Source organism: Electrona antarctica (genome assembly GCF_951216825.1).
Source record: "Electrona antarctica genome assembly, chromosome: 17".
NCBI lineage: Eukaryota > Metazoa > Chordata > Actinopteri > Myctophiformes > Myctophidae > Electrona > Electrona antarctica.
In genome coordinates, this window is record NC_136798.1 from 15,121,627 (window position 1) to 15,144,632 (window position 23,006).

The 23,006-nt window shown below is 45.6% G+C and overlaps 2 protein-coding genes across 4 annotated transcripts in view; one reads left to right on the forward strand and one right to left on the reverse strand.

The window, feature by feature from the left end:
• Nucleotides 1-23,006, forward strand: part of zpax1 (zona pellucida protein AX 1) — a 190,801-nt gene that overhangs the window by 160,858 nt on the left and 6,937 nt on the right. The gene's annotated exons all lie outside the window — the stretch shown is intronic.
• Nucleotides 1-23,006, reverse strand: part of LOC306941268 (tyrosine-protein phosphatase non-receptor type 14-like) — a 52,956-nt gene that overhangs the window by 23,413 nt on the left and 6,537 nt on the right. For 2 of the 3 annotated variants that reach the window (XM_079526620.1, XM_079526621.1), the window contains exons 2-3: nucleotides 13,626-14,097; nucleotides 8,380-8,555 (exon numbers count right to left, since the gene is read on the reverse strand). In XM_079526620.1, coding sequence (XP_079382746.1) covers nucleotides 8,380-8,555; nucleotides 13,626-13,799 — 350 coding nt within the window. In that variant the 5' untranslated portion in view covers nucleotides 13,800-14,097. The remainder of the gene's footprint in view (nucleotides 1-8,379; nucleotides 8,556-13,625; nucleotides 14,098-23,006) is intronic. The other variant, XM_079526622.1, reaches the window with a different exon arrangement.

Genomic DNA, 23,006 nt, shown 5'->3' on the forward strand with positions numbered 1-23,006 from the left:
CTCTCTCCTCTCTCTCTCGTTCTTTTTTGAGCTTCACTCCGTGCGTGTTCTGGGCCTATAATCTGACCCCGCCCTCCTCCCCTCACCCTGTCATTACACTGGTTGGCTGAGCCGCCATTCCGTTCCCGTGGCAACCCTGTAATTTGCCAACCCCAGTCACCGCCACTGTAGGGAGGGGGAGGAGCTTGATGCGGTCTGGAGGGAGGAGCCAAGTAACCCTGATATAGTTGTGAAAAAAGGAAATATATACATTAAAAATATATACCTGTGTGTGTGTGTGTGTGTGTGTGTGTGTGTGTGTGTGTGTGTGTGTGTGTGGAGGTTGGACAACACACTCCAAGTTTGGGCATAGATGCATTGGGAACTCCTTATATGGTTATGGCTGAAACATGTGTGTGACCGATGTGGTCCGTCGGCCAGTCCTCCCTTTCATGTTAATGTTACACTTGAGTAAAATTGTGAGAGTTAGATTGGTGGGCTGATATGTATTGAATATGAATTTAACAATACCTGCAAATAAACTAAAATGACAAAAGAATGGAAAAATGTTTTGCTCTATTACGGTGTGTGCATCGTGCAGAATGTGTGGCAAAACATGAAAGGCCATGACGCAAAATCAGCAAGTCAACATGATCAATAATATATAACTTTTGCCCCGATTACGAATTATTAATGAACGATTATTAAATAATGTGAAAATACCTGTAGCCAATCTACAAGCTCTACATAACTTGTGGATCAATTATTTTCACACCATCATTGTACAACAAAGTATAATACAGGGCTACAGGGTTAATCACACAATTCAGTTGAAAATCTATTCACATTTCTGTGTTGATTCACAGATTTTTGAGAAATAACAAGAAATGTTCAAAAGAAAGTGAGAAAAATGAAGAAAAAAAAATGAGACAAATAACAGTCTAAGTCTATAATTTATTCTGACCCCTCCCCGAAAAGGCCTAGCTGTCCTGACCCCTTATCCATCACGTATACATTATGGATAATTAGTGTGGACTTAAGACTGTTATTCGTCTCAACTGCTCGAGCAAGATAAATTCGATTAGAGGTTCTATCTAAAAAAAGGTTTTGATCAACTCGGCAAATGCAGGGCTTCTCAAAGTGGGTGCCGTGGCACCCTCGAGTGCCTTGATGCAAGTCCAGGCCAGGTTAACCACTTGGAGCAGGGATGTCGAACTCATTTTGGGGTGAGGGCCACATTGGCGACAGGAGCCAACCAATCATATCAACTCTTGAGGGGTACTACCCGGAAGACTTTGTAGTTCTTCTATGGCTTCAAAACGCCCCTGAGCAACTTCCATTGAAGTGAATAGCGGCAGGCGGGGCTTTCGCTCCTCTCTCCCTCAATCTGTTCTCTAGATAACTCTATGGGTGCAACCAGTCGCGGACAGCATGCACGCTTGCAAACGTTTACGTACACAGCCGTCACTTGGCTTTTTGTTTTTCTTCCTGTTGTCTCAGTAACTTCTATAGCTACAGTATGTCACTTTACAAATAGTGTTTATTATTAAAAAAGAGTAGCTACTTTCATTATTGACTTTCAATATTGGCATTACACTTTGTTTAAAAGCGCCAAGAAACCATTTGAAAAAGAAATAATTCAATTCTAAATACTGACTTTAATTTATAGCTAGTTGGCTACACAACCTTTTGTTTTATGCAGGTCTGCTTCTAACTACCGGTATATTCTATACGTCACATGTTATATTATTGCCTTTCCTTCCTTTTGCTTTCCTCTGTCTTATCTTCTTTTTCTCTATTTGCCTCTTTGGGTCGACCCTGGTCGCTGGAAATGTGCTATATAAATAATGTTTGATTTGATTTGATATACTTAGTAAAACGCCTTTATTATTAATATGTTTCGGAATCACTGCTAGAGCCATACAAATCCTCTCTTATCAGGGACCCTGGCATATCTTTAGAAACGGGGGTCCGCAGCCTAATAAATGTCGATTTGGGGGTCCTTTACATGAAAATGTATGGGAACCACTGCTATAAGGTGTAATTCAGGGGTGCCGTGGATGAAAGGGTGATTTACCGGGGTGACCCGAGGCAAAACATGTTTGAGAACCACAGAGCTAAAATGGCCCAAACCTATGTGGTATACACACCTGGCCAGGATGTCATGTGAGTGACATCATGGCGCTGTAATAACAGGTGAGCTACAATAACAGACATCCTCTCAGACCAGACGACTTCATCTTTGACTTGTATCACGCCTTGTAAAAATCCTCAGTGACTCTCAGTGTGAAAAAACGAAGGCACCCAAACGGACCCGCAAGTTCACACTGAGGATTGTACTGTGTGGCAGACAGACTAGACTGTACCCTGGGCTGACATCACTGGCATTCCACATGGCCCCACATGACTCGCACAAAGACCCCCTTTATATGCCCACGCATGTTCAGAGACATGCTCAAGACAGGCTACCAGATGTCCAAATAGCTAACACAACAAGTGTGTGTGTGTGTGTGTGTGTGTGTGTGTGTGTGTGTGTGTGTGTGTGTGTGTGTGTGTGTGTGTGTGTGTGTGTGTGTGTGTGTGTGTGTGTGCTCCCCCAGTGGTATGACCCCTGTACACCCCCTTAGCCCCAGATGGGTCCAGACGGCTGTGTGGGAGTTTGGGGGTTTCACTACAACAAAGTTGTTGAATCAGCAAGGGGCGGAACGAGTACATCTGTGTGTGTGTGTGTGTGTGTGTGTGTGTGTGTGTGTGTGTGTGTGTGTGTGTGTGTGTGTCTTCATGCACGTCCACGTGTGCATGCATGTGCGCGAGTGTGAGTGAGTGAGTCAGTCAATATGAGTACATATGTGCGTACAGTAGGTATACATGCATACCATGTTTTGCTATCTTTGTAGGAACCAATTGTTCCCGTGAGGACAGTCAAACCATGCGTGCACTCTGTTCATCCTAACACACTGCGGGCAAAAGGTTCCTGTACACACTAAGAAAATATAATAAATAACACATTCCTGTTTACTCCTAGACCTGAAATCAGCAGCCTATGTTACCCCTCATGTGCCAGACATGTGGCATTGCACAGGCAAAAACTATTTTTACCGCAGAAATGGGGAAATAGTAGTATGGGAGAAGTATTGTGTGACTACAAGCACTGTTTCATGGCTGTTTTTATCAAATGGCTGTCAAATGTCTAAATGCGATAAGCCTGAGCATGCCCAGTGTACATGACTGGTCATGTGATATGCGTTTTCAGGCTTGGAGTATGGACGGAGATTAACCCTCACAGGGTGATAATTGAACCAAAGCATCCCTATTCTGGAGGGAACATTTGCCAAAAATAGCCGATCTACAAGCTCACAACACATCACAACGGGACTGTGGCCACTAGTATGGAGCCCTTTGGAATCCACTCAACTAAGGATAGGGTTTAACAATTCTTTCACTATAAGAACAGTACACAAGGACAAACATTACAGGTGCAGTTTAGATTGCATTCACAAAGTCTTGGCACATGTCTTGCCTTCACGAGACAACATGAACGTCACTCAGTGTCTCCACCATATATGGCGACCTTCAAAAGGTAGCAGAGACAGTACAAAACTTTGCCAGTCCTTCTGCCTGGCCTATGGACATCCTAAACTGTGGAAACGCTCCTTGCAACAACCAGTCTTTGGACATGTCCCAGGCTGGACGCACACACACACACACACACACACACACACACACACACACACACGCACACGCACACACACACACACACACACACAACATGAAAGTAACACCCTGCACAAACTAGCACACTCCAATCACACTGTGGTGACCCTGCAGGACCCGGACTGCATGCCCCCTTCACTAACCCTGGTCCTTTTCACAGCTGCACAGTAGGAGGAGCATTGAGGGAAAGATGAATGAACGGAGGTGCAGAGAGGGAGAGAGAGAGACAGAGAGAAGGAGGGAGATCTGGTGTCAGGTCACACGTCATTCAAACACTAAACTTCAAAGCCCTCACTCTGACCACAGTATAAAACACATTACTTTCTCCGTCTCGCTTAGATTAACAGAGTGGAGAAAGAGATATACCCCGACCGCCCTGCCCCCCCCCCCCCTCCCCCCTGATTCCTCCCAGGCCAGGTGTGCTGGCACAGGGATGATACACAGGGATGATACACAGGCCGTTGCTATGGGAGACACTGCACATTAATTGAACTCTGAGGGAGCACAAAAACTACAAATGCAAACAAATGCGTCGGTACAGATCTATTTGGTTACATTTGTACACTCTCTGACTTACAAATGGATAAATGGACAGTGTGGATTGTATTTGGTGCTTCTGACCTCGTATCCTTTTCAAACTGTTTCACAGATAGAGGCGTTGAGAGACTCGAGACAAGGGCAGAAGGACTATTACTTTTCTTTTCTTGGTGACAGTGTAAAAAGATTGACTGAGCCTTGGTGAAAGAAAGGCATGTTTTGATCTTTAAAATAAGTTTTTTTTAAGTGACTAAAAGTAAAATGAGCATGTTAATACTCTCATTGTAGCACAGCTGCAGTGGTTGGAGGTGGTCTTCCTACTCTTCTATTTAGATATTTAGAACCTATGGCCGGGTGGGAACTGATACTAATTGTAAACAAAGTTTGAAAGTTATATTCCAAGATGTTGGCTTGATGGCCCGGGTATCGGAGGAGACCCGAGGCTTTCTTCACCCTCCCAATGACTGATTGTGGGGGTTAGCAGAGATGGAGTACCTGTAGAGAGGCTGGGGAATTGGGAATTGGCTATACTAAATTGGGACTAGAAGGGGAGAAAATGTTTTTCTTTTATCTTGAAGGGGCATGTTTTGCACTAACAGTCTTTTCATTATGTCTGCCCACGATCTCTGTGATTTATACAGTACGTTTGTTTACCTCAGTCACTGATACTAAAATCTGATATTTTATTTTTATTTTTTCTATGAACCTGTGACCACCCATACTGTTATAAAAAGGAAATAAAAAGATTTTGAAAAGAAAGTTATATTCCTCACTTTTCCAACAAACTCTCCAGAATAGCTCACTACAGTAAAAGTTTAGATGGTGGAAAGTAACTAATTACATTATACTTATTACAAGTACTGTACTTCAAAGTACAATTTTGATGTACTTTTACTTTAGGCAAATATTGTACTATTACTTTTACCCACTTCAGCCCTACATACATTTCACCCATTTGAAAATAGCCAATCTACAAGCTCATATATGAAGATCTGCTATTTTCAAAAGATTTGTATACATTTCCTACATTTGTAAACGCGTGAAACTGTACATTCTGCATATTGAGTGCTTTCTACTTTTAAGTACTTTAAGTATATTTTGATACCAATACTTTTGTACTTAATTTTGAATTCCTGATTATTACTAGTTGTAACAGAGTATTTCTACATTGCATTATTGATACTTTTTTAAAACAATTACGAGTACTTTTTCCAGCACTGTTTAGATTCCTGGGTAGGACATGAAAGTTATTGATGTATTTGAAAAATGAATGGCTTTAGAAAACGCCTGCCTCTGGGGCTGTGTGTGTGTGTGTGTGTGTGTGTGTGTGTGTGTGTGTGTGTGTGTGTGTGTGTGTGTGTGTGTGTGTGTGTGTGTGTGTGTGAGAGCATGTCGTACAATGTAGTGCATTGTGACTAACGCCTCTGACAGAGCTGCAGCTGGCTTCTGGGTAGATTCTTGGGGGGCACAGGGTGAGCGTGTAGTCAGTGTGTGTGTGCACGCGTGCGTGTGTATGCGCGCGCGCGTGTGTGTGTGTGTGTGTGTGTGTGTGTGTGTGTGTGTGAGTGTGAGCCAGACTTCCCCCTCCCCTTTAGCACTTCTTCTGAGAGGAATGTGCGGTCCACCTCCTCCTACACTGGAAGACTAGTGCCAACATTCCAGAGCAGTGTTTCCCAAACAGTGGTTTGTAGACCCATTTTTGGGTCGCGGACCCATTTTCATGGGTCGCAAGTAAATGTCCCCATTTCTTTTATATATATATATATATATAATTTTTGTATTGCCTTTATTGATCACAGTAGGTAGACAGGAAATGGGGAGAGAGATGGGGGGGGGAGACACAGCAAAGTTCATCTGGATCGGGACTCGAACCCGCGACACACTGTCATGCTGGATTACCAGCCAAGGTGCCTGGACCGCTGGCCAAATCAAAATCTAATTTAAATAAAAATCAGAAATGTAAAAAACAACCATATTGTAAAAGAATTCCATACATTTTCAAACAATCGAAGACATTCCATAGGCCTACATTGAAAAGAAAGAAGAAAAAAAAAACTACGCAGTGTGAGCTTGTAGAATGTAGATGTTCTATTTTCACTTGTTTGGGTTCCAGGGAGAAATCACATTTCCCAATTGGGTCTCAAGCTAAAAGGTTTGGGAACAACGGTGACTGTCCTACACTGGAAGACTGTGCCAAACATTCCAGAGTGAGAGGGAGGAAGAGAGAAGAGAGAGAGAGAGAGAGAGAGAGAGAGAGAGAGAGAGAGAGAGAGAGAGAGAGAGAGAGAGAGAGAGAGAGAGAGAGAGAGAGAGAGAGAGAGAGAGAGAGAGAGAGAAGAGAGAAGAGAGAAGAGAGAGAGAGAGAGAGAGAGAGAGAGAGAGAGAGAGAGAAGAGAGAGAGAGAGAGAGAGAGAGAGAGAGAGAGAGAGAGAGAGAGAGAGGTTAGACATGAGGGCTTTTGTTCCCTGAACTTGCTCCTAAGGCCCGCCCGCCATAACCCCCTAACCCTGTGTGTGCGCGCGCACACACACACACACACACACACACACACACACACACACACACACACACACACACACACACACAGTGTAAAAGCCAGCAGGGGATTCCTGGAATACTGACCTATCTACCAGAGCAGACCATGGCCTGTGTCTAATGAACCTTCACACATGCACACACACACACGTGCACACACACACACGTGCACACACACACGTGCACACACACACGTGCACACACACACACACACACACACACACACACACACACACACACACACACACACACAAAATATGCCTAATATGTCTGCTTCCGTCAGAGATGCAATGGCACAGATTCAATAGAGCAGCGCAGCTTCAACCATTTGCACAATTTCAGATTTACAGACCTGGAAAACCTTCTGGCTATCCACAGTCACACTCTGCTTTGACTGCCACTGGCACAACGCATAGAGAGGAACGAATCCTATACTACTACCACGCTATCCCCATTTAAGGAACACCCTGAAATCTTCGCATTGGTTCTGTTATAGTATTTCCTCTCTAAATTCCAATAGTTTCAAGACAGCTTTAGCCCATTGGCTGCATGTAGATGTCACGCGACATCGCATAAATGCTCTCAGAGTTACAGACCCACTGGAACTCCCTCAGGGACTCCTGGGGGTCCCCAACCGTGGACTACAGGAGATGCTAGTGCAGTGACAGAGAGAATGCCCTCCTCCCTCCACACACCAACATGGTTGGAGCAGCCGACCGAGTCAGAGTGGTACCATGGAGGAATCCAACCCCCCCCCCCCCCCCCCCCCCCCCCCTGCACCACCCGGACAGCACGTTCAATACTTCAGGATCAATGGTTAACAGATTCTCACACACACACACACACACACACACACACCACACACACACACACACACACACACACACACACACACACACACACACACACACACACACACACACACACACACACACACACACACACACACACACACACACACACACACACACACACACACACACACACACAAATGCCCTGAGTCAAACGTCAAACTCTGACCTGCAAATGACCTTTCCCACATCCAGCCAAGCAGCAGCAGCAAATTCACCAGCTTAGTGCTAGCAGACTCACGGTGGGAACATGGTGTGTGTGTGTGTGTGTGTGTGTGTGTGTGAGAGAGAGGGAATCTGAGATGGCAGACACTGCTGCCGATCTACACACTGACCCCTGGATGCCCTTTTCACAGCTAGCCAACACGCTCACTCTCTCTGCTCTTTCTCACACTCACACACACAAAAACATGCACGCGCGCGCGCGCGCGCACACACACACACACACACACACACACACACACACACACACACACACACACACACACACACACACACACACACACACACACACACACACACACACACACACACACACACACACACACACACACACACACACACACACACACACACACACACACACACACACACACACACACACACACACACACACACACAGTACAAATGTGAAAAGTGTGGTGTGTGTGTGTGTGTGTGTGTGTGTGTGTGTGTGTCTAACCATATCAATATATATGGTGTACAGTACACAACACTCACAGCACAATTCATGGATGTCTCCCATGGTTACAACAACATGTACCTGGTGGCCTCTTGCTCCAGACGGGACACGTTGGGCACGTAGAACATCACGCCAAAGAAGAGCAGCGGCTCGTTGCCAAACTTATCCAGCTGTTTCTTCAAGGGCTTCTCCAGTTCCACCCAGCGCTGGGCCGGAGTCTGGGTCTTTCCCTGGAACCACAGGCCAAAGTAGTGGGTCTGGAGCCCCGGGAACAGGGACGAGAGGGGGTGAGAGGGCACGGGAATGGAGTTGGGTTATTAAAGTTCAGTCAGGACAACTCATGAATGTATTAAATATATATTTATTGAATATAAAATGAGCAACATATTTATTATAGTTTGGCGATTAATTGGATCTGCTTTTTAGGTACTCTGATCAAGCGCATCAGTCCCAACCATAGGGACTCTGAATCCCCCGTACCCAAACAGCAGATCCAAAACGACAGGTGGTAGCTGGGGTGGAGGAGGGTGAGCAGCAAAGGTTTAAGCAGACAGCAGCGCAGCAGAATCAGTGTGTGCAGCAGCAAGCAAGATGAGCAGTGCAAACTTCCTGTTTAAATAGCCGGAATGAAGATGGAATGAGTGTGTGATTGATGAAGTGAATCATGTGAATGAGAATGTGATGCTGATGCGGCCCAATGAACGGCCGGCAGCAACAACTGCACTGAGTTTCCTGACTGAACTTATTTTGCACATGGCTGTGACAGGCACGATGTAACTAAAACTAATAAAATAGCAATAACAAAATAATTAACTGAAATAAAAATATGTTTTGATAAAAAATCAATTATAAAACTACAACCAGGGCCTCATTCACTATTCACATATTTTTGCACATATTTATGCATTTATGCGCCACAGTTTTGCCTATTGGACTTTCATGCCAACTCCAATGTTGCGCTTTTCATTTATAATATTGACCACATCACATGAACGCAGGCTTATCATCTGATGAAGATGATACAGTATGGATGAAATCTAGCTGTGACCGTTATACTCCATTTTCAATCTGATGTAGGACAGTGGAGGATATGTTCGTCCAAAGGACAAATTCTCCTCAGTAATCAATAAAGCCCTGATCAAACATTATTGGATATCATCAGATTCCAGCATTATTTTTTTTACCTCTGCAAAGGTGAGCAGTAGAAAGGGCTTACGCCTTACAGTATATAGCCTTTGGTCTTGACGTTAAACTTTTTAAAATTCATATTCTCATTATCCGTGAGAGTAGGCGGTTATACTAACTTATTTCATTAACGAAGGACTCGCTTGTCAAGATACACTGATCTACAAGTTGTCAAGGAGTACGTAACATCCCATAATATGCACTGTATATAACACTGTATCAATGTTTAACACGTCAGAAGAACATAATCTGGAACTATGCCTTTCCTACGCTTGTAAAATCTCTTCTCTGGAATAAACCCAAATAATATTATAACAAGACATTTCCTCTCGGTTATTGATTTGGTCTATAATTGATATACTGTCAGATAGATATGAACCGGGACTTACAAGGTTACATTAAGCTATCATGCGTCTCTGACTTTCAGACAAACATAAGATACACCTGTGATCCACACAAATCAGGGCTCTGCACCACCTTTCATGAATCACATGCCAGAACTGACTTATCCCAAAAATATACACAAACTTTACCAGGATATAATAACCAGGTTATTTACGACCAAGTTAATGGATGAGGCCCATGTCCTTAGTCTTTGTCAATAGTTACATGAGCCTAGTATTTTGGGTGGATATGAAATCTTGCAATATTTACAAAAATCAACAAATGAAAAATGCAAAACTATGACGAGTGGTTGAAAAAAAAGGTTAGGACAAGGTGAGGAAATGAAAGGAAAAGAAGAGGAAATGGAAGTGGACAAAGGGAGGTTGAGACAGAAGAGGGATACATATACGGTGAGAGATGGAGAAGAAGGAATGAGTGGGAGAAAGAGGCGAGAGATTGAGCAGGAAAGGGAGAGGCAAAGAATGATTATGGGGAAATGGTGAGACAAGGAAAGAAAGACAGAGGAACGGAGAGACAAAGACAAACAAGCGGCGGAAGAGGCGAGATCAGAGGAGAGATTAGGATACCAGACAAAACACTCAGCAAGCAAATATTCCTCCTTCAAATCTGATCTAAATTAATGTCTGACAGCAGCTGGGGAACTCTATTAGACAGAACTAAGCCAGACAAAATACCACAGAAATTACCCACAGGGTAAATAAGTGTCATTTTATCTCATCTGCATCAAGAAATCAACTCATTCTGATCTTGTGGTGTACAAAACTGTGCTTTAAGTGAATGACTCCTCCTCTCGTCGACAGTCACCCGTTCGAAAGCTGCAAACTGCAACTGACTCACAGAGACTAAAACGCTTAATCTGCTGAATTTATCGTCAGTTTGGGTTAAATGTGGTTTGAGGTGAGTAAGCAGGAAAGTGATTCAGGGCCAGGGTGTGCAACTGTGTGACGTTGAGTTTAACTTGTCTTTGCCGCTCTGGGGTCTCCTCTTCACTGTTCCAGCTTTTAACTACTTAAGCCCTGTTTTATACATTAGAAAGTTTTGAAAATGTTGAAAAAACAAGCACAAATCCTATTATGTCAGGCCCAAAATAGGCGACGCGAGATTGAAAGTGACCAAACTGTTTATCTGACTAAAGACATTATGTACACAGTACACAAACAATCCGGACACAGTGTGCATGTAACGGGGCAGACAGAGGCAGAGGTGGGGGTGTCTGGGGAGCGCTCCCTATAATATATGACTATCACTGACACCTGGCAAATATCACAACACACTGCGAGCATGGACAACTCCACCGCCCCCTCTCTCTACTGTTTTACAGCCTCTAGTCTGAGGGTGAAGACAAGCACTTGAACGAGCACATGCGTAAAACATGCAAATACAGCCCAAACTGTCCAATGTCTCCCTTTGATCCTGTGCACAAGCTGGCCACACAAAGAACACATATTGGGGAAGAAAACACAGTGAAGGATGGTGGTTGCACAAAATCGGAGACACAGAAATTGATTACACAGAGACACACAGAAATTGATTTAACCGATTATACAAAATAATCGATAATGCAATAAAATAGTAATCGATCCCTATTTTGGTCATGTCATTATAGGTGACATTTTTTTAAAGGTAACAACAATTTGAAAATAGCCAACCTATAATTTTTTGGGAATGTGTAGATCTGCTATTTTCACAAATTTTGCACGTCACCGTCGTGCGACAAAATATAAAGTAAGGCTTAAGTGGTTAATTGATTTGTTGATATATACGGGAAAAATATAAAAACAATTGGTCCCATGTGCTCTTGTGCATATATTGGACCCACCGACTTCAAACTCGGCGAGCGCAGCTGCAAGGACTCGAGGGGGTGTGGTGCCCCGCCGTTGTGTAGTTGAGAACAAGGAAGCTCACGAAAGGAAAGGACATGAGTCATGTGACTGGACGCCGGGGATGTGCCACCATGACGCTCATGGGTGGCAAACCTTGCACCGGAAGTTTGATGAAATACATGGTAGGTTGGCAGTGAATGGAGCCGGCTGGACCAGCTCATGAACAAACACTAACGATTGCGACATAAAAGAAGACATGTTGTTTTCTAATAACTTGCTTTTCAATGTGCACAGTACATCATTTTATTGGGGCATCTAAAAAGCGGCAGGTATCGTTTCTGTCTTGGAGGTATCGTGAGATTTGGCTGCCAGACAGGAGACGGTGGACAGTCTTGAGATACTTGGCACGTTCAGAAACGTACTTTGTGCATTTTTGATACCTCTATAAAATGACACAGTGTATACATCTAAAAGCAACACAGCAGACAATAATGTGTTATATGTCTTCTGTTATCCAGAGGCGATTATTGTGTTTGTTCATGCTTGTCCACTGAGCACCATTGACTCCAATGTATTCCACCAGAGTTTCAGCAGCTGATTGCCACCGAGTGTGACGAATCTGCCGGCTGGAATTGACCTATAGCAAAGCCCCTCCCCAAACTGTTATGGTCCAATCACAGCTAAGCATAACATGGGTTAGACAAACCTCTCCACCAATAGTTTTCCTATATGATAAAACAAAATAAAAAAAAAAAGAAATGTCATGCACATATTCTTCCAGTACATATGGCAGGCCTTGTTGACGGATTTGGAAGACATTTTGAAGGTCTGGTTCCAAAAATGAACCAGTATTTAATGTGTAAAATCCATGTATTTACATTAGAATGAATGAGCCCGGCTGGAAAGTGTCCATCCAAGTGGGAGTGTCTAAGTGGAAGAGGCCGGGGCTTAGCTATAGCTGAATTGCAGGGTAGAGAAGATTACGTTGGCGAGCGACCTTTCCTCGTAAGCTTCCTTGGTTGAGATATCCAGTTGTCCAGAACCACCCATTCAATCAATATGCCCATATATGGGCATAATGACATCAGGAATCTCCATTATATGAACATAAAAGGGACAAGGACTGACAAGATAGAGAGATCTCCATATATGGGCACAAAAGGGACACGGTACCAACGGGTATACTCTGACAAAGCCCCTGAGACTATTCCGAAACCTCAGACATATTGGTTGGATCGGCGGTGCCAGAGCCATAGAGTGAGACAGAGTTACGACATTGAGGGGGCAGAAAACAGCCAAAGTGACTGTTGGGGAATTGGGATATATATATATATATATATATACACATATATAAAATCTGAAAATAGCAGATCTACAAGCTTGTAGAACACCTATATTCACTATCCGTCATGTGATGAAGTACGGTACAGTATATAGGGCATAAATGGTTAAACGACACTGATTTGATACAAGCGGGTAGAAAAAAGTGGATCATTCCTCAACAGGAGTGACATAAACAGATTAAAAGACGGGGCGGGCGAAACACAAAGTGAGAATGTTGAGGGCGGGTGGGGGGTCGGGGGGGTCGGACGGACAGTGGGAGAGGCGGATGAGCAGTATCTCTTTCTCCGTCAGTGAAAAGAGGACAGGGGGACGCCACGCTTCGTTAGAGACAGACAAGAGCCCTGCAGGGGACAGAGAGCAGAGGGCACGCACACACACACATGGTCTGGAGGGAGACGCGTGGCACTAGCGCACACACACACACACACACGCACATGGCCTCCCAAACTTCATGGCCACGTGTGTGTGTGTGTGTGTGTGTGTGTGCGCGTGCGTGCGTGCGTGCGTGCGTGCGTGCGTGCGTGCGTGCGTGTGCGTGCGCGTATGTGTGTGTGAATGGGTTCTTCTCACCTCCCGTAGCTCCAGCCTCTGTGCCACCGCCTCCAGACATTCCTGTCCCGTACTCTCCACTGACAGAGTGCACTCGATCACATTGCTGTCCAACAGACGAATCCGCGTCACAAAGTAGTTCTTGCTGAGGACATTGTAGCGCCTCGTGCGCCGTAGCTTCAGCCGGAAAGGCATGGCTCAGCGGGAGGGGGGGTTCGCGGCCGGGTTAGCGGCTGAGTCAAAGGTCAAAAGTCACACGAGAGAAAGTAAGAGAGAGAGAGAGAGAGAGAGAGAGAGAGAGAGAGAGAGAGAGAGAAAGAGAGGGGGGTGGGGGCCGTGGGTGTTAGGACCACGCTGCTGCCCTCCTCACCCTCACATGGCGCCAGCCACACCACCGGGTGGAGAAATGCACACCGGGGAGGCGCTGGCCCATTCCCCAAGATGTCCGGAGAGCAGGAGGAAGGTCCCAGGAGGAAGGGAGGATCGACGGATGCTGCAGGGAGACAGATGTGAAAGAGTAACATTAGTTGACATCATGGCACGGCAACCTGTGGAAATGTAATGTCTACAATCCTGAGTGATCATTTAGCATTCGGTTACATTTTGTACACTCTCAGAGTTACAAATAGATTAGACTCCACTGTTGGACAGATGTTAGGTTATTAGGTCACGTATGATTCTTGATGACTAATTTTATGTATTTGATGCATTTATACCATCCATGTGTTGTTGCTGCTTACTGTAAATCGCTCTGGATTAAGAGCGTCTGCTAAATGGCTAAATTGTAATTGAAATTGTAATTGTTTTACTGAGGATAAGGTTGGAAATGAGTTTAGGGTTGGGCATAGTTATGAGGTTAAGTTTAGCAATAAGGTTAGGTTTAGGCATACCGTAGTTTACGTGTAGGAATAGATGATTTAAATGTAGATGGGCTATTTCTTATAGTGTTTGTATAGGCCGGGGCCGGGCTACATTGCTGCTGATACGGATGTCATCCAAAAAGTAATGGCCGATATACATATATATACTAGTATATGGACCAATATCGGTCTGACTCGATACTAGACTTGGCAGCTGTGCTCCCTCCAGCTGTATGTGGCCCAGTGTCGGGACAGGGGAGCTGCAGGAGACAGTCAGACCTCCAGCTGTATGTGGCCCAGTGTCGGGGCAGGGGAGCTGCAGGAGACAGTCAGACCTCCAGCTGTATGTGGCCCAGTGTCGGGACAGGGGAGCTGCAGGAGACAGTCAGACCTCCAGCTGTATGTGGCCCAGTGTCGGGGCAGGGGAGCTGCAGGAGACAGTCAGACCTCCAGCTGTATGTGGCCCAGTGTCGGGGCAGGGGAGCTGCAGGAGACAGTCAGACCTCCAGCTGTATGTGGCCCAGTGTCGGGGCAGGGGAGCTGCAGGAGACAGTCAGACCTCCAGCTGTATGTGGCCCAGTGTCGGGACAGGGGAGCTGCAGGAGACAGTCAGACCTCCAGCTGTATGTGGCCCAGTGTCGGGGAGCTGCAGGAGACAGTCAGACAGGGGCTGGGATGTAAGGCCACGGATGACTGGACATCAAACAGCAGAATGCAGACATCCATTTGAGCCCAGCAGCTGGCTTTGAGGAGCTAATGGAGCCTCTAAAGTCTCATATCTGCCTGTGTGGGAGGCCTTTCCGTGCCTTTTTATCTCCCCTCTCCCTCTCTTATGTCCCGACAAGACCACAGAGGCAGACATTGAACAGTGTAGCCATATGTCCACACGAATACATACAGTACCGGTAGATATAAGAGGACAGTAGTATAGTGCAGTCAGATAATGCGGCACACACACACACACAGACCCCCCCCCCCCACACACACACACACACACACACACACACACACACAGTGGTTTGTAAGTATGAGTCTTTGGGGGAGTCATATGAATGCCATACCTGGGTTAACCATCAGATTCAAGCTTTTATGTAGTCTACAGAAGTCTGATGAACAGAATGGCTTTGAAGTGGAGCAACACCCCATTCCCCCCCCCCACCCCCCCCGCCCTCCCCCACCCCCACACACACACACACACACACACACACACACACGTCTATGTATGCATGTATGCATAGACGTGCATGGACTAACACACGCCAAAGAAATACCTGGCTGTCAGTCACCTACACAGCAGAAAATATTAGCTTTGAACAGAGTGATATACAGTATACCCCCATTCCAGCGTGCACGGTCGCTCTTAACATCACATTGTTATTGATAGTGGGAATACATTAGCATGGCAGAAAGGTGGTGTTATGTTTGTGGCCTCTTCCAGCTTTGTTAGGCAGGAAACAGACCCAAAAAACCACAAGTCAAAATGCTCCCCGCCTCCTCGGCAGGGGGATAATAACAACAACCTCTCCTCCATACTAAAACGGAGCTCATTGACAGAACTGGCAAACCCTCAAGCTGCAACCCTTAAACAAAAGATGAAGGAGAAAGTTCAGGGCAAGAGAGAGAGAGAGAGAGAGAGAGAGAGAGAGAGAGAGAGAGAGAGAGAGAGAGAGAGAGAGAGAGAGAGAGATGGAAGCAAAATGAGAAGTGCAGAGAAAATAAGAAATTTAGAGTATGGAGAATCAAAATGTCTTACAAAAGTATCAAGAGATTGTGTGTGGGGACTTAGGAGAGAGAGAGAGATAGAAAGAGAGAGAGAGAGAGAGAGACTGGAACACATGGCACTTAAAAGAGAGAAAAACACTATGACAAGCAGAGGAGAGGAGGGCACGGAAGGGGGTGTGTAGAAAAAGGAGAGCGAGAGAGGACGGAGAGGAGGGGAGGAGAGAAGAGAAGAGAAGGAGGGATGTGTTGCTTCTTGTCCAGGGCTCTGGCAGGGTGCTGCTGATAGTCACCTTGGACCTGAGCCCAGATTCCTCTCTACCCCAACTGGAAAAACAGAGCACACCTGACACAAGTATGTACCACAAGGAGAGAGCGTGTGCATGCGTGCGTGCCTGTCTGTGTGTGTCTGGGAGAGTGTGTGTGAGAGAGAGAGAGAAAGGAGAATGCCTCTTCAATGAACAAGGGAGAGCAGCAGCAAACGTCTGTATTACGACCATAGCGTTACATTTAGTACACAATAAAATCCCCACTGTACTTAGTTGACCGGTGTCCCCCAGGGGTCTATACTTGGCCCTTCCCTTTTCCTTATACTCCAAATCTCATCCCCATGTACATAGCCGATCTATTTTGACCTGCCCCGAATAGGGATGGGGTTCATGCGGCTAATTTAACTAGTGTACAAAATGGAACCAAACACACCCTTGTTCTCATTCTCAGAGTTTAAACTAAAAAGCCTGCTTGCACCCTGAGATGAACCGTGTGTGTGTGTGTGTGTGTGTGTGTGTGTGAGAACCAACCCAGTAGTACATTCCATGCTCCTGAATCCCTCTGAGAAATTACTATAGCATCATCTTAGTCATGTGTTTTCTGCTGGGCATGCAGTCACAACACGCGCACGCACGCACGCACGCACGCACGCACGCACGCACGCACGCACGCACGCACGCACGCACGCACGCACACACGCACACACGCACACACGCACACACGCACACACGCACACACGCACACACGCACACACACACACACACACACACACACACACACACACACACACACACACACACAGTGAATCATTAATTACTATGGGTGAGATGGGTGAGTAAATCTTTGTTTTGTGATTGGACGACTTTTTGAGCCCAGCAATCACCCGACGCTGAGCCAAGGGGGCTTTGAGCCCGCCCCTTTTTGCCCAAGCTCTTAGGGGAAGTGACATCATGATGGAACCCACGGTAAAGAAAGAAATTAGGTGTGGGGGGGGGGGGGGGACCCCAGAAAATGTTCTCACGCACACATGTGCTAAATCACGTCAACAAATACACAGAGACAGACGAACACACACACACACACAAATAAAGATGCATACTTTCACCGTGTGGTGTACAAACATAGACATGCATGAACAGAGCACACCGCACACACAACAAACACGCACGCACGCATGCGCATGCTTGCGCACACACGCACACACACACACAAACACACACACACACAAGAGCACAGCACAAACAAGAGCACGGCACTACACAACCAACACACCCACCAAGTTCTACAGAGGTTAGCCAAGGGACCAGACAGCAGTTAGTGCAACTCTAAACTAGCAATCAGCGATGTGGTGCGGAGTGTGTGGTTGGGTGAAACCCAGACAGACAGACAATAGGTTGGGACTAAACCTTCTCTGGGGTGGAAGAAGTACTCATATTTTATTTGTTACTTAAGTAAAAGTAGCAAATACCACAAAATACTCTTTAAAGGCCTGTATTCAAAATTTGACTTGAGTGAAAGTACAAATGCATTGGCATACATCTCAAAATGTTACTGTACACTACTTATAAGTTATAGCGCTACTTAGTAGTAGTGCTATAAGCCCACAACACGTATCAAATAGCCGGAGTATAAAATAGGGTGGTTACTGTATGTGTTGTAATAACTGTATGTGTATGTGTTGTGAATATGCAAAGTAACTTGCAACTAAAGATATCAAATAATCGCAGTGGAGTAAAAAAGTGCAATATTTACCTCTGAGATATAGTGGAGAAGTATAAAGTATCGAAAATGTACAGTACAAAAAGTAAATTTACTTAAGTTACATTCCACCCCTGCCAGCAGGAGGACTGTTCTACAGAATGCTGCCGCAAACGCTCACCCCGGCCTGCGTGTTTATTTCCAGCGCGCAAAAACAGCGTATACATTTACAAAGTTGCACATTGTAATTTTGTGGCGTGAGGGAAGAGAGAGAGAAGGGGGGACGAGCGAGGGAGAGGGGGACGAGTGACTGGAGGGATGGGAAGGCATTTGTTTTTCATTTTCAATGCAGCAGGCTGGGCCTATACGTGAAACCATTCTCAGCCCCTCCAACCCTGGCCGTGGTCCAGTGGATGGTGGACAGCTGCGGGTGTCTCTCTGTGGCCACGTGCCAGCTAGGGTCTGAAGGAGAGAGAAAGACCTTTTTTCCTTCTTCTCCCCTTCCTCTCAAGCCTGTACGTTTTGTTGGCTTATCGAGTTCTCTCGTGGCGTTTGCAAGTCACCTCAGCCAGACAAAGGATGCTTCTGACATCCCATAATATGTGAACATACTCTACTCATCTTTCCTTGAAAATGTATAGCTGAATGCCAATTTTGGTGTCAAATTTGGTGCCACTCTCTTTTTGTTGTTGTTGTTGCAGAGGCGGGGTTGTTTCAAACCCCAGTTAAGCCTAACGCTAACAAGCTAACAGTTGACAAAAGGATAAAGCTAGTAGAGACCAGTGCAGCTCAACGTTCCCTTTCCCCGACACCCGTGATGTTTTCACCTTGCTGCCTCCTCAGGTGGGGATAATCAATACAGGGTCATCTCTATCATTGACAATTACAAACCACAACGTGCTGTGACAAACAGCACTACCAGCTAGTGTAACAGAACATACCCACTGACTGACAGAGCCCCACCAAAGACACTCAGTTAAATTAACACTGAGGACTTTGCTGTGCATCACCATACTCCATAGACGTGAAAACACAAGCAGTCCACAAAACGGCACCACAAGCCCAAGAGTTGCTGAATAGGTGGTGTGTGTCTGTGTGTGTGTGTGTGTGTGCATGCCTGCGTGTGTGTGTGTGTATGCATGCCTGCGTGTGTGTGGGTGTGTGTTCTCCCCAAGCAGTCCTAGTGCTTCGCTCCATTCACAGCCACACAATAGCGGTAACAAAACAGCACTTTGTCACCTACTGTTAAAACCATTAGACGCAGGCCACCGAGAGCTGAGGACGCCGAGGACGCAAGTGTAGCGTGTGTAACTCAATCAATCTGATCTCTGTTGCTTGTCTTTCTCTCTCAACCCCCCCCCCCCCCCCCCCAACACACACACCCTGTCTCCCCACCACACACACACACACACACACACACACACACACACACACACACACACACACACACACACACACACACACACACACACACACACACACACACACACACACACACACACACACACACACACACACACACACACACACAATCCTCTCCTGCCCCCTAGTCCCTCTCTCTCGTTACACATGAGCACTGTAGCAAAACAAACGGGTTAAGTGCTTTACAGCCCGTAGCTGTTCTTCCTCTAGTGTTCCTCTTTTTACCACATGGTCAACATTCCTCACCAGCCCTGGCTCATCAAATATTTGCAAATATTGCCCACAACATTTGGCTATGCCAAGCACGTTCAAACAAACACCGGGAATTAGCAAATACTTTTCTTTCTTTTTTAACACTTTGATACGCCAAAAATAGCAGATCTAACTAGCTCTCAAACATGTTACGACGTGTTGTATTGCGTTGTGTGCTTGCACGTCAGCTATTTTTGGAGAAGATATTTGTTGTGGAGGGGAGAAAAAAAGAGCATACCAAGCGCAGTTGCAACTCTTTTTACTAATATGTAAGACGTCAGAGGGTTAGTGGTTACTTTCTACAAGCTCCTCGTTTGTCTCACTGGTTTATCATGGAAGCAGACAGCTCAGCACTCAGCAGTAGTGAGACCGTTTGGGAGGAAATGAGGCCTTGATGTGACTCCAGAGAGCAGGCTATGAGGCCATACTGACACAGCCTGTCAAAGCAGCAGCACTGATTATGAGGTAAGATTTTAGTCCCCTTAACCACTTAAACCCCATATAATATACTTTGTTGGCCGGGGTCACGCCGGGGTCTACTCTATACTTTATTTTTTCCCCCTCTACCAAAATCCATTTGCCGAACATAGTCGGTCTACAAGCTCACAACATTGCCTATTTTCACAGAATATTTGTGTATTTGTGACATGCCCAGAATAGACTCTCATATTCTGGGAGACACAGCATTAGTTGGACAATGGACATCACTGGCTAAACTGTGTTTAGTTTATCCTCAGTGTTCCATAGAGCCCCATACTAACCCTATCCCCAAACGCTACCAAGAGTTCCATTAGTACTCTCTCAGCGTTAAATTAACACTGATAATTTTACTGTGTTGTTTTTTTCAGGGGACTTGAAAATGGGACACTCCAAAGAATTTGTACTTGAGCAAAACAAAAATAGGCTTTTTTCTTATGTGGTACTGGGTAGAGTAGACACTATACTAGTAGAGACGATAAGCTCACGCGTAGCTACGCTTGCCTTGTGTGCACGACACGTAAGCGTCCATGTAGCCTACACACAGGCACACGTGCACAAACAGTGCACTGTCATGCTGCCCCTGTAGGGGTTAGTTGGCACTTTGGACAACACTCCATCAAGACCCCCTTTGTTACCCGACACTCTTGACATGTGCGTTACTGTCTCACTCAAAATACTCTGTGTGAGTGTGTGTGTGTGTGCATAGACACATCCAGAGCATTACTGGTGTTGCATTCTTCAAAAAGAATAGCCAGAGTCTACTTCAATTCAAAGCTAATTAAACAGCGCGCACGCACACACATGCACGCACGCGCACACACGACTGTTAATAAAGTATTCAATCAATCAATCAAACCAGTGTGCCTCTTACAAGCACGGTGACTTTGCATCACTCTTCATTCTCTCTCTCTGACAAACATGCATTCCTCCTGTGGTCAGGGAGAGGACAGAGACACCCATGCAGAGCACGCACGCCACACACACACACACACACACACACACACACACACACACACACACACACACACACACACACACACACACACACACACACACACACACACACACACACACACACACACACACACACACACACACACACACACACACACACACACACACACACACACACACACACACACACACACACACACACACACACACACACACACACACACCTCTGTGTGTGAGAGGGGGGGGGGGTCCCAATAGCACTAGCTCTGCGTTCACAGTTCATTTAACTCTGAAAGTGAGCAAATAGAACACTTTACACACATTTTCAGGATTTTACAGTAATAGATTAAAATCCTCTTGGTACATGTATATAGTGCCTTTATCCAAGGCACTTTACATAGATTGTGCATTACATTCACCCATTCACACACCCATTCAACCATGCAAGCCACCAACCAGCACATCAGGAGCAATTCAGTGTCTTGCTCAAGGACACTTCGACACTAACTCTGAGGGAGCCCGGGTTCGAACTGGCAGTCTTGAGCCAACACCTCCCCTTTTATGGTACTTATATGACTCGTCACTGAAGTACACACGTGAGTGCTGACTATGTTTACAAACGATTCTTGGCACACACACACACACACACACACACTCACCATGCTATACCTTTCAGTATGTGAGGAGCGACAAGTTCTGTACAATGGTTAACCCATTTAGACCTGAGGTTGATTCTAAAAAAAAAAAATCTTCTAAATCCTAAAAGTTGTCTGAAAAATGTCAGTGGTGCTCAATCTTTTTCATGTCAAGAACCCCCAGAATTATCTGTATTTGGCCGCGGACCCCCGTTTGAAAATATGATGTTCCAGGGCCCCCACCAGAAGCAAAGATTTGAGTTAAAAACGTTCGCTCTGAAAGAATATATATTTCAAAAATAGCAGATCTACAAGCTTGTAGCGCGGCCCTCGGTGCTATTTTTCAATAGCTAAAGTATAACATAATGCTGAAAACACCAAAACACACGTCCAGAATGGGTTAACTTTGGTTAACTAAGTTACAGTACAGTACATGTGTGAAAGATGCCTGGCACAATATATAATCGTGCACGCTTGCAAAGAGAGGACCAACCCATGTGTTTTATTATGTGTAGAGCTTGTGCCGTATTGACGGTTTATGGGACACACGGATGCCAACATTCCAGCCTGGCTGGCATGGATATCCAAACACTGTCGCTTTAACGCAGAGAGAAGGAAGAGATCAAAGACGGGCACATCCAGTGACACAGGCCAGAGACCCATTTTCCAAACTGGAAAAGATGCGATTCTGTCGACTCATCCCGTGGCACAGGAAACAGAAGCTTGATGTCATGGAGAGAGAGTAGGACCAAACTACAAGCGCAGGGGGACATGGTAACTGCATGTGTATGTTTGTGTGTGCAGTGGGGGACAAAGTGGGTCTACTCAACCACAGTTTTTATTTATTAATTTTATATGTACATAATATTTATCCCACGTCACCCAGTGTCAATTGTCTAATCTAATGTAATCCTGAGCAACCTCGGGAGAGCAACGGACCTCATGCATCCTTCTATGCATGAGGAGTCCAAGCCGCTTCTTTTCACCTGACAGTGGAGCGTCAAGGAACACGTTATTCCATTTCCAACCAATTCCTTTCAGGGCGCCCCGGCTAGCCAGGGGAGGCAGTATAGAGACCAGGATTACTGCATGTTTTTTGTGAGGGGACCTAC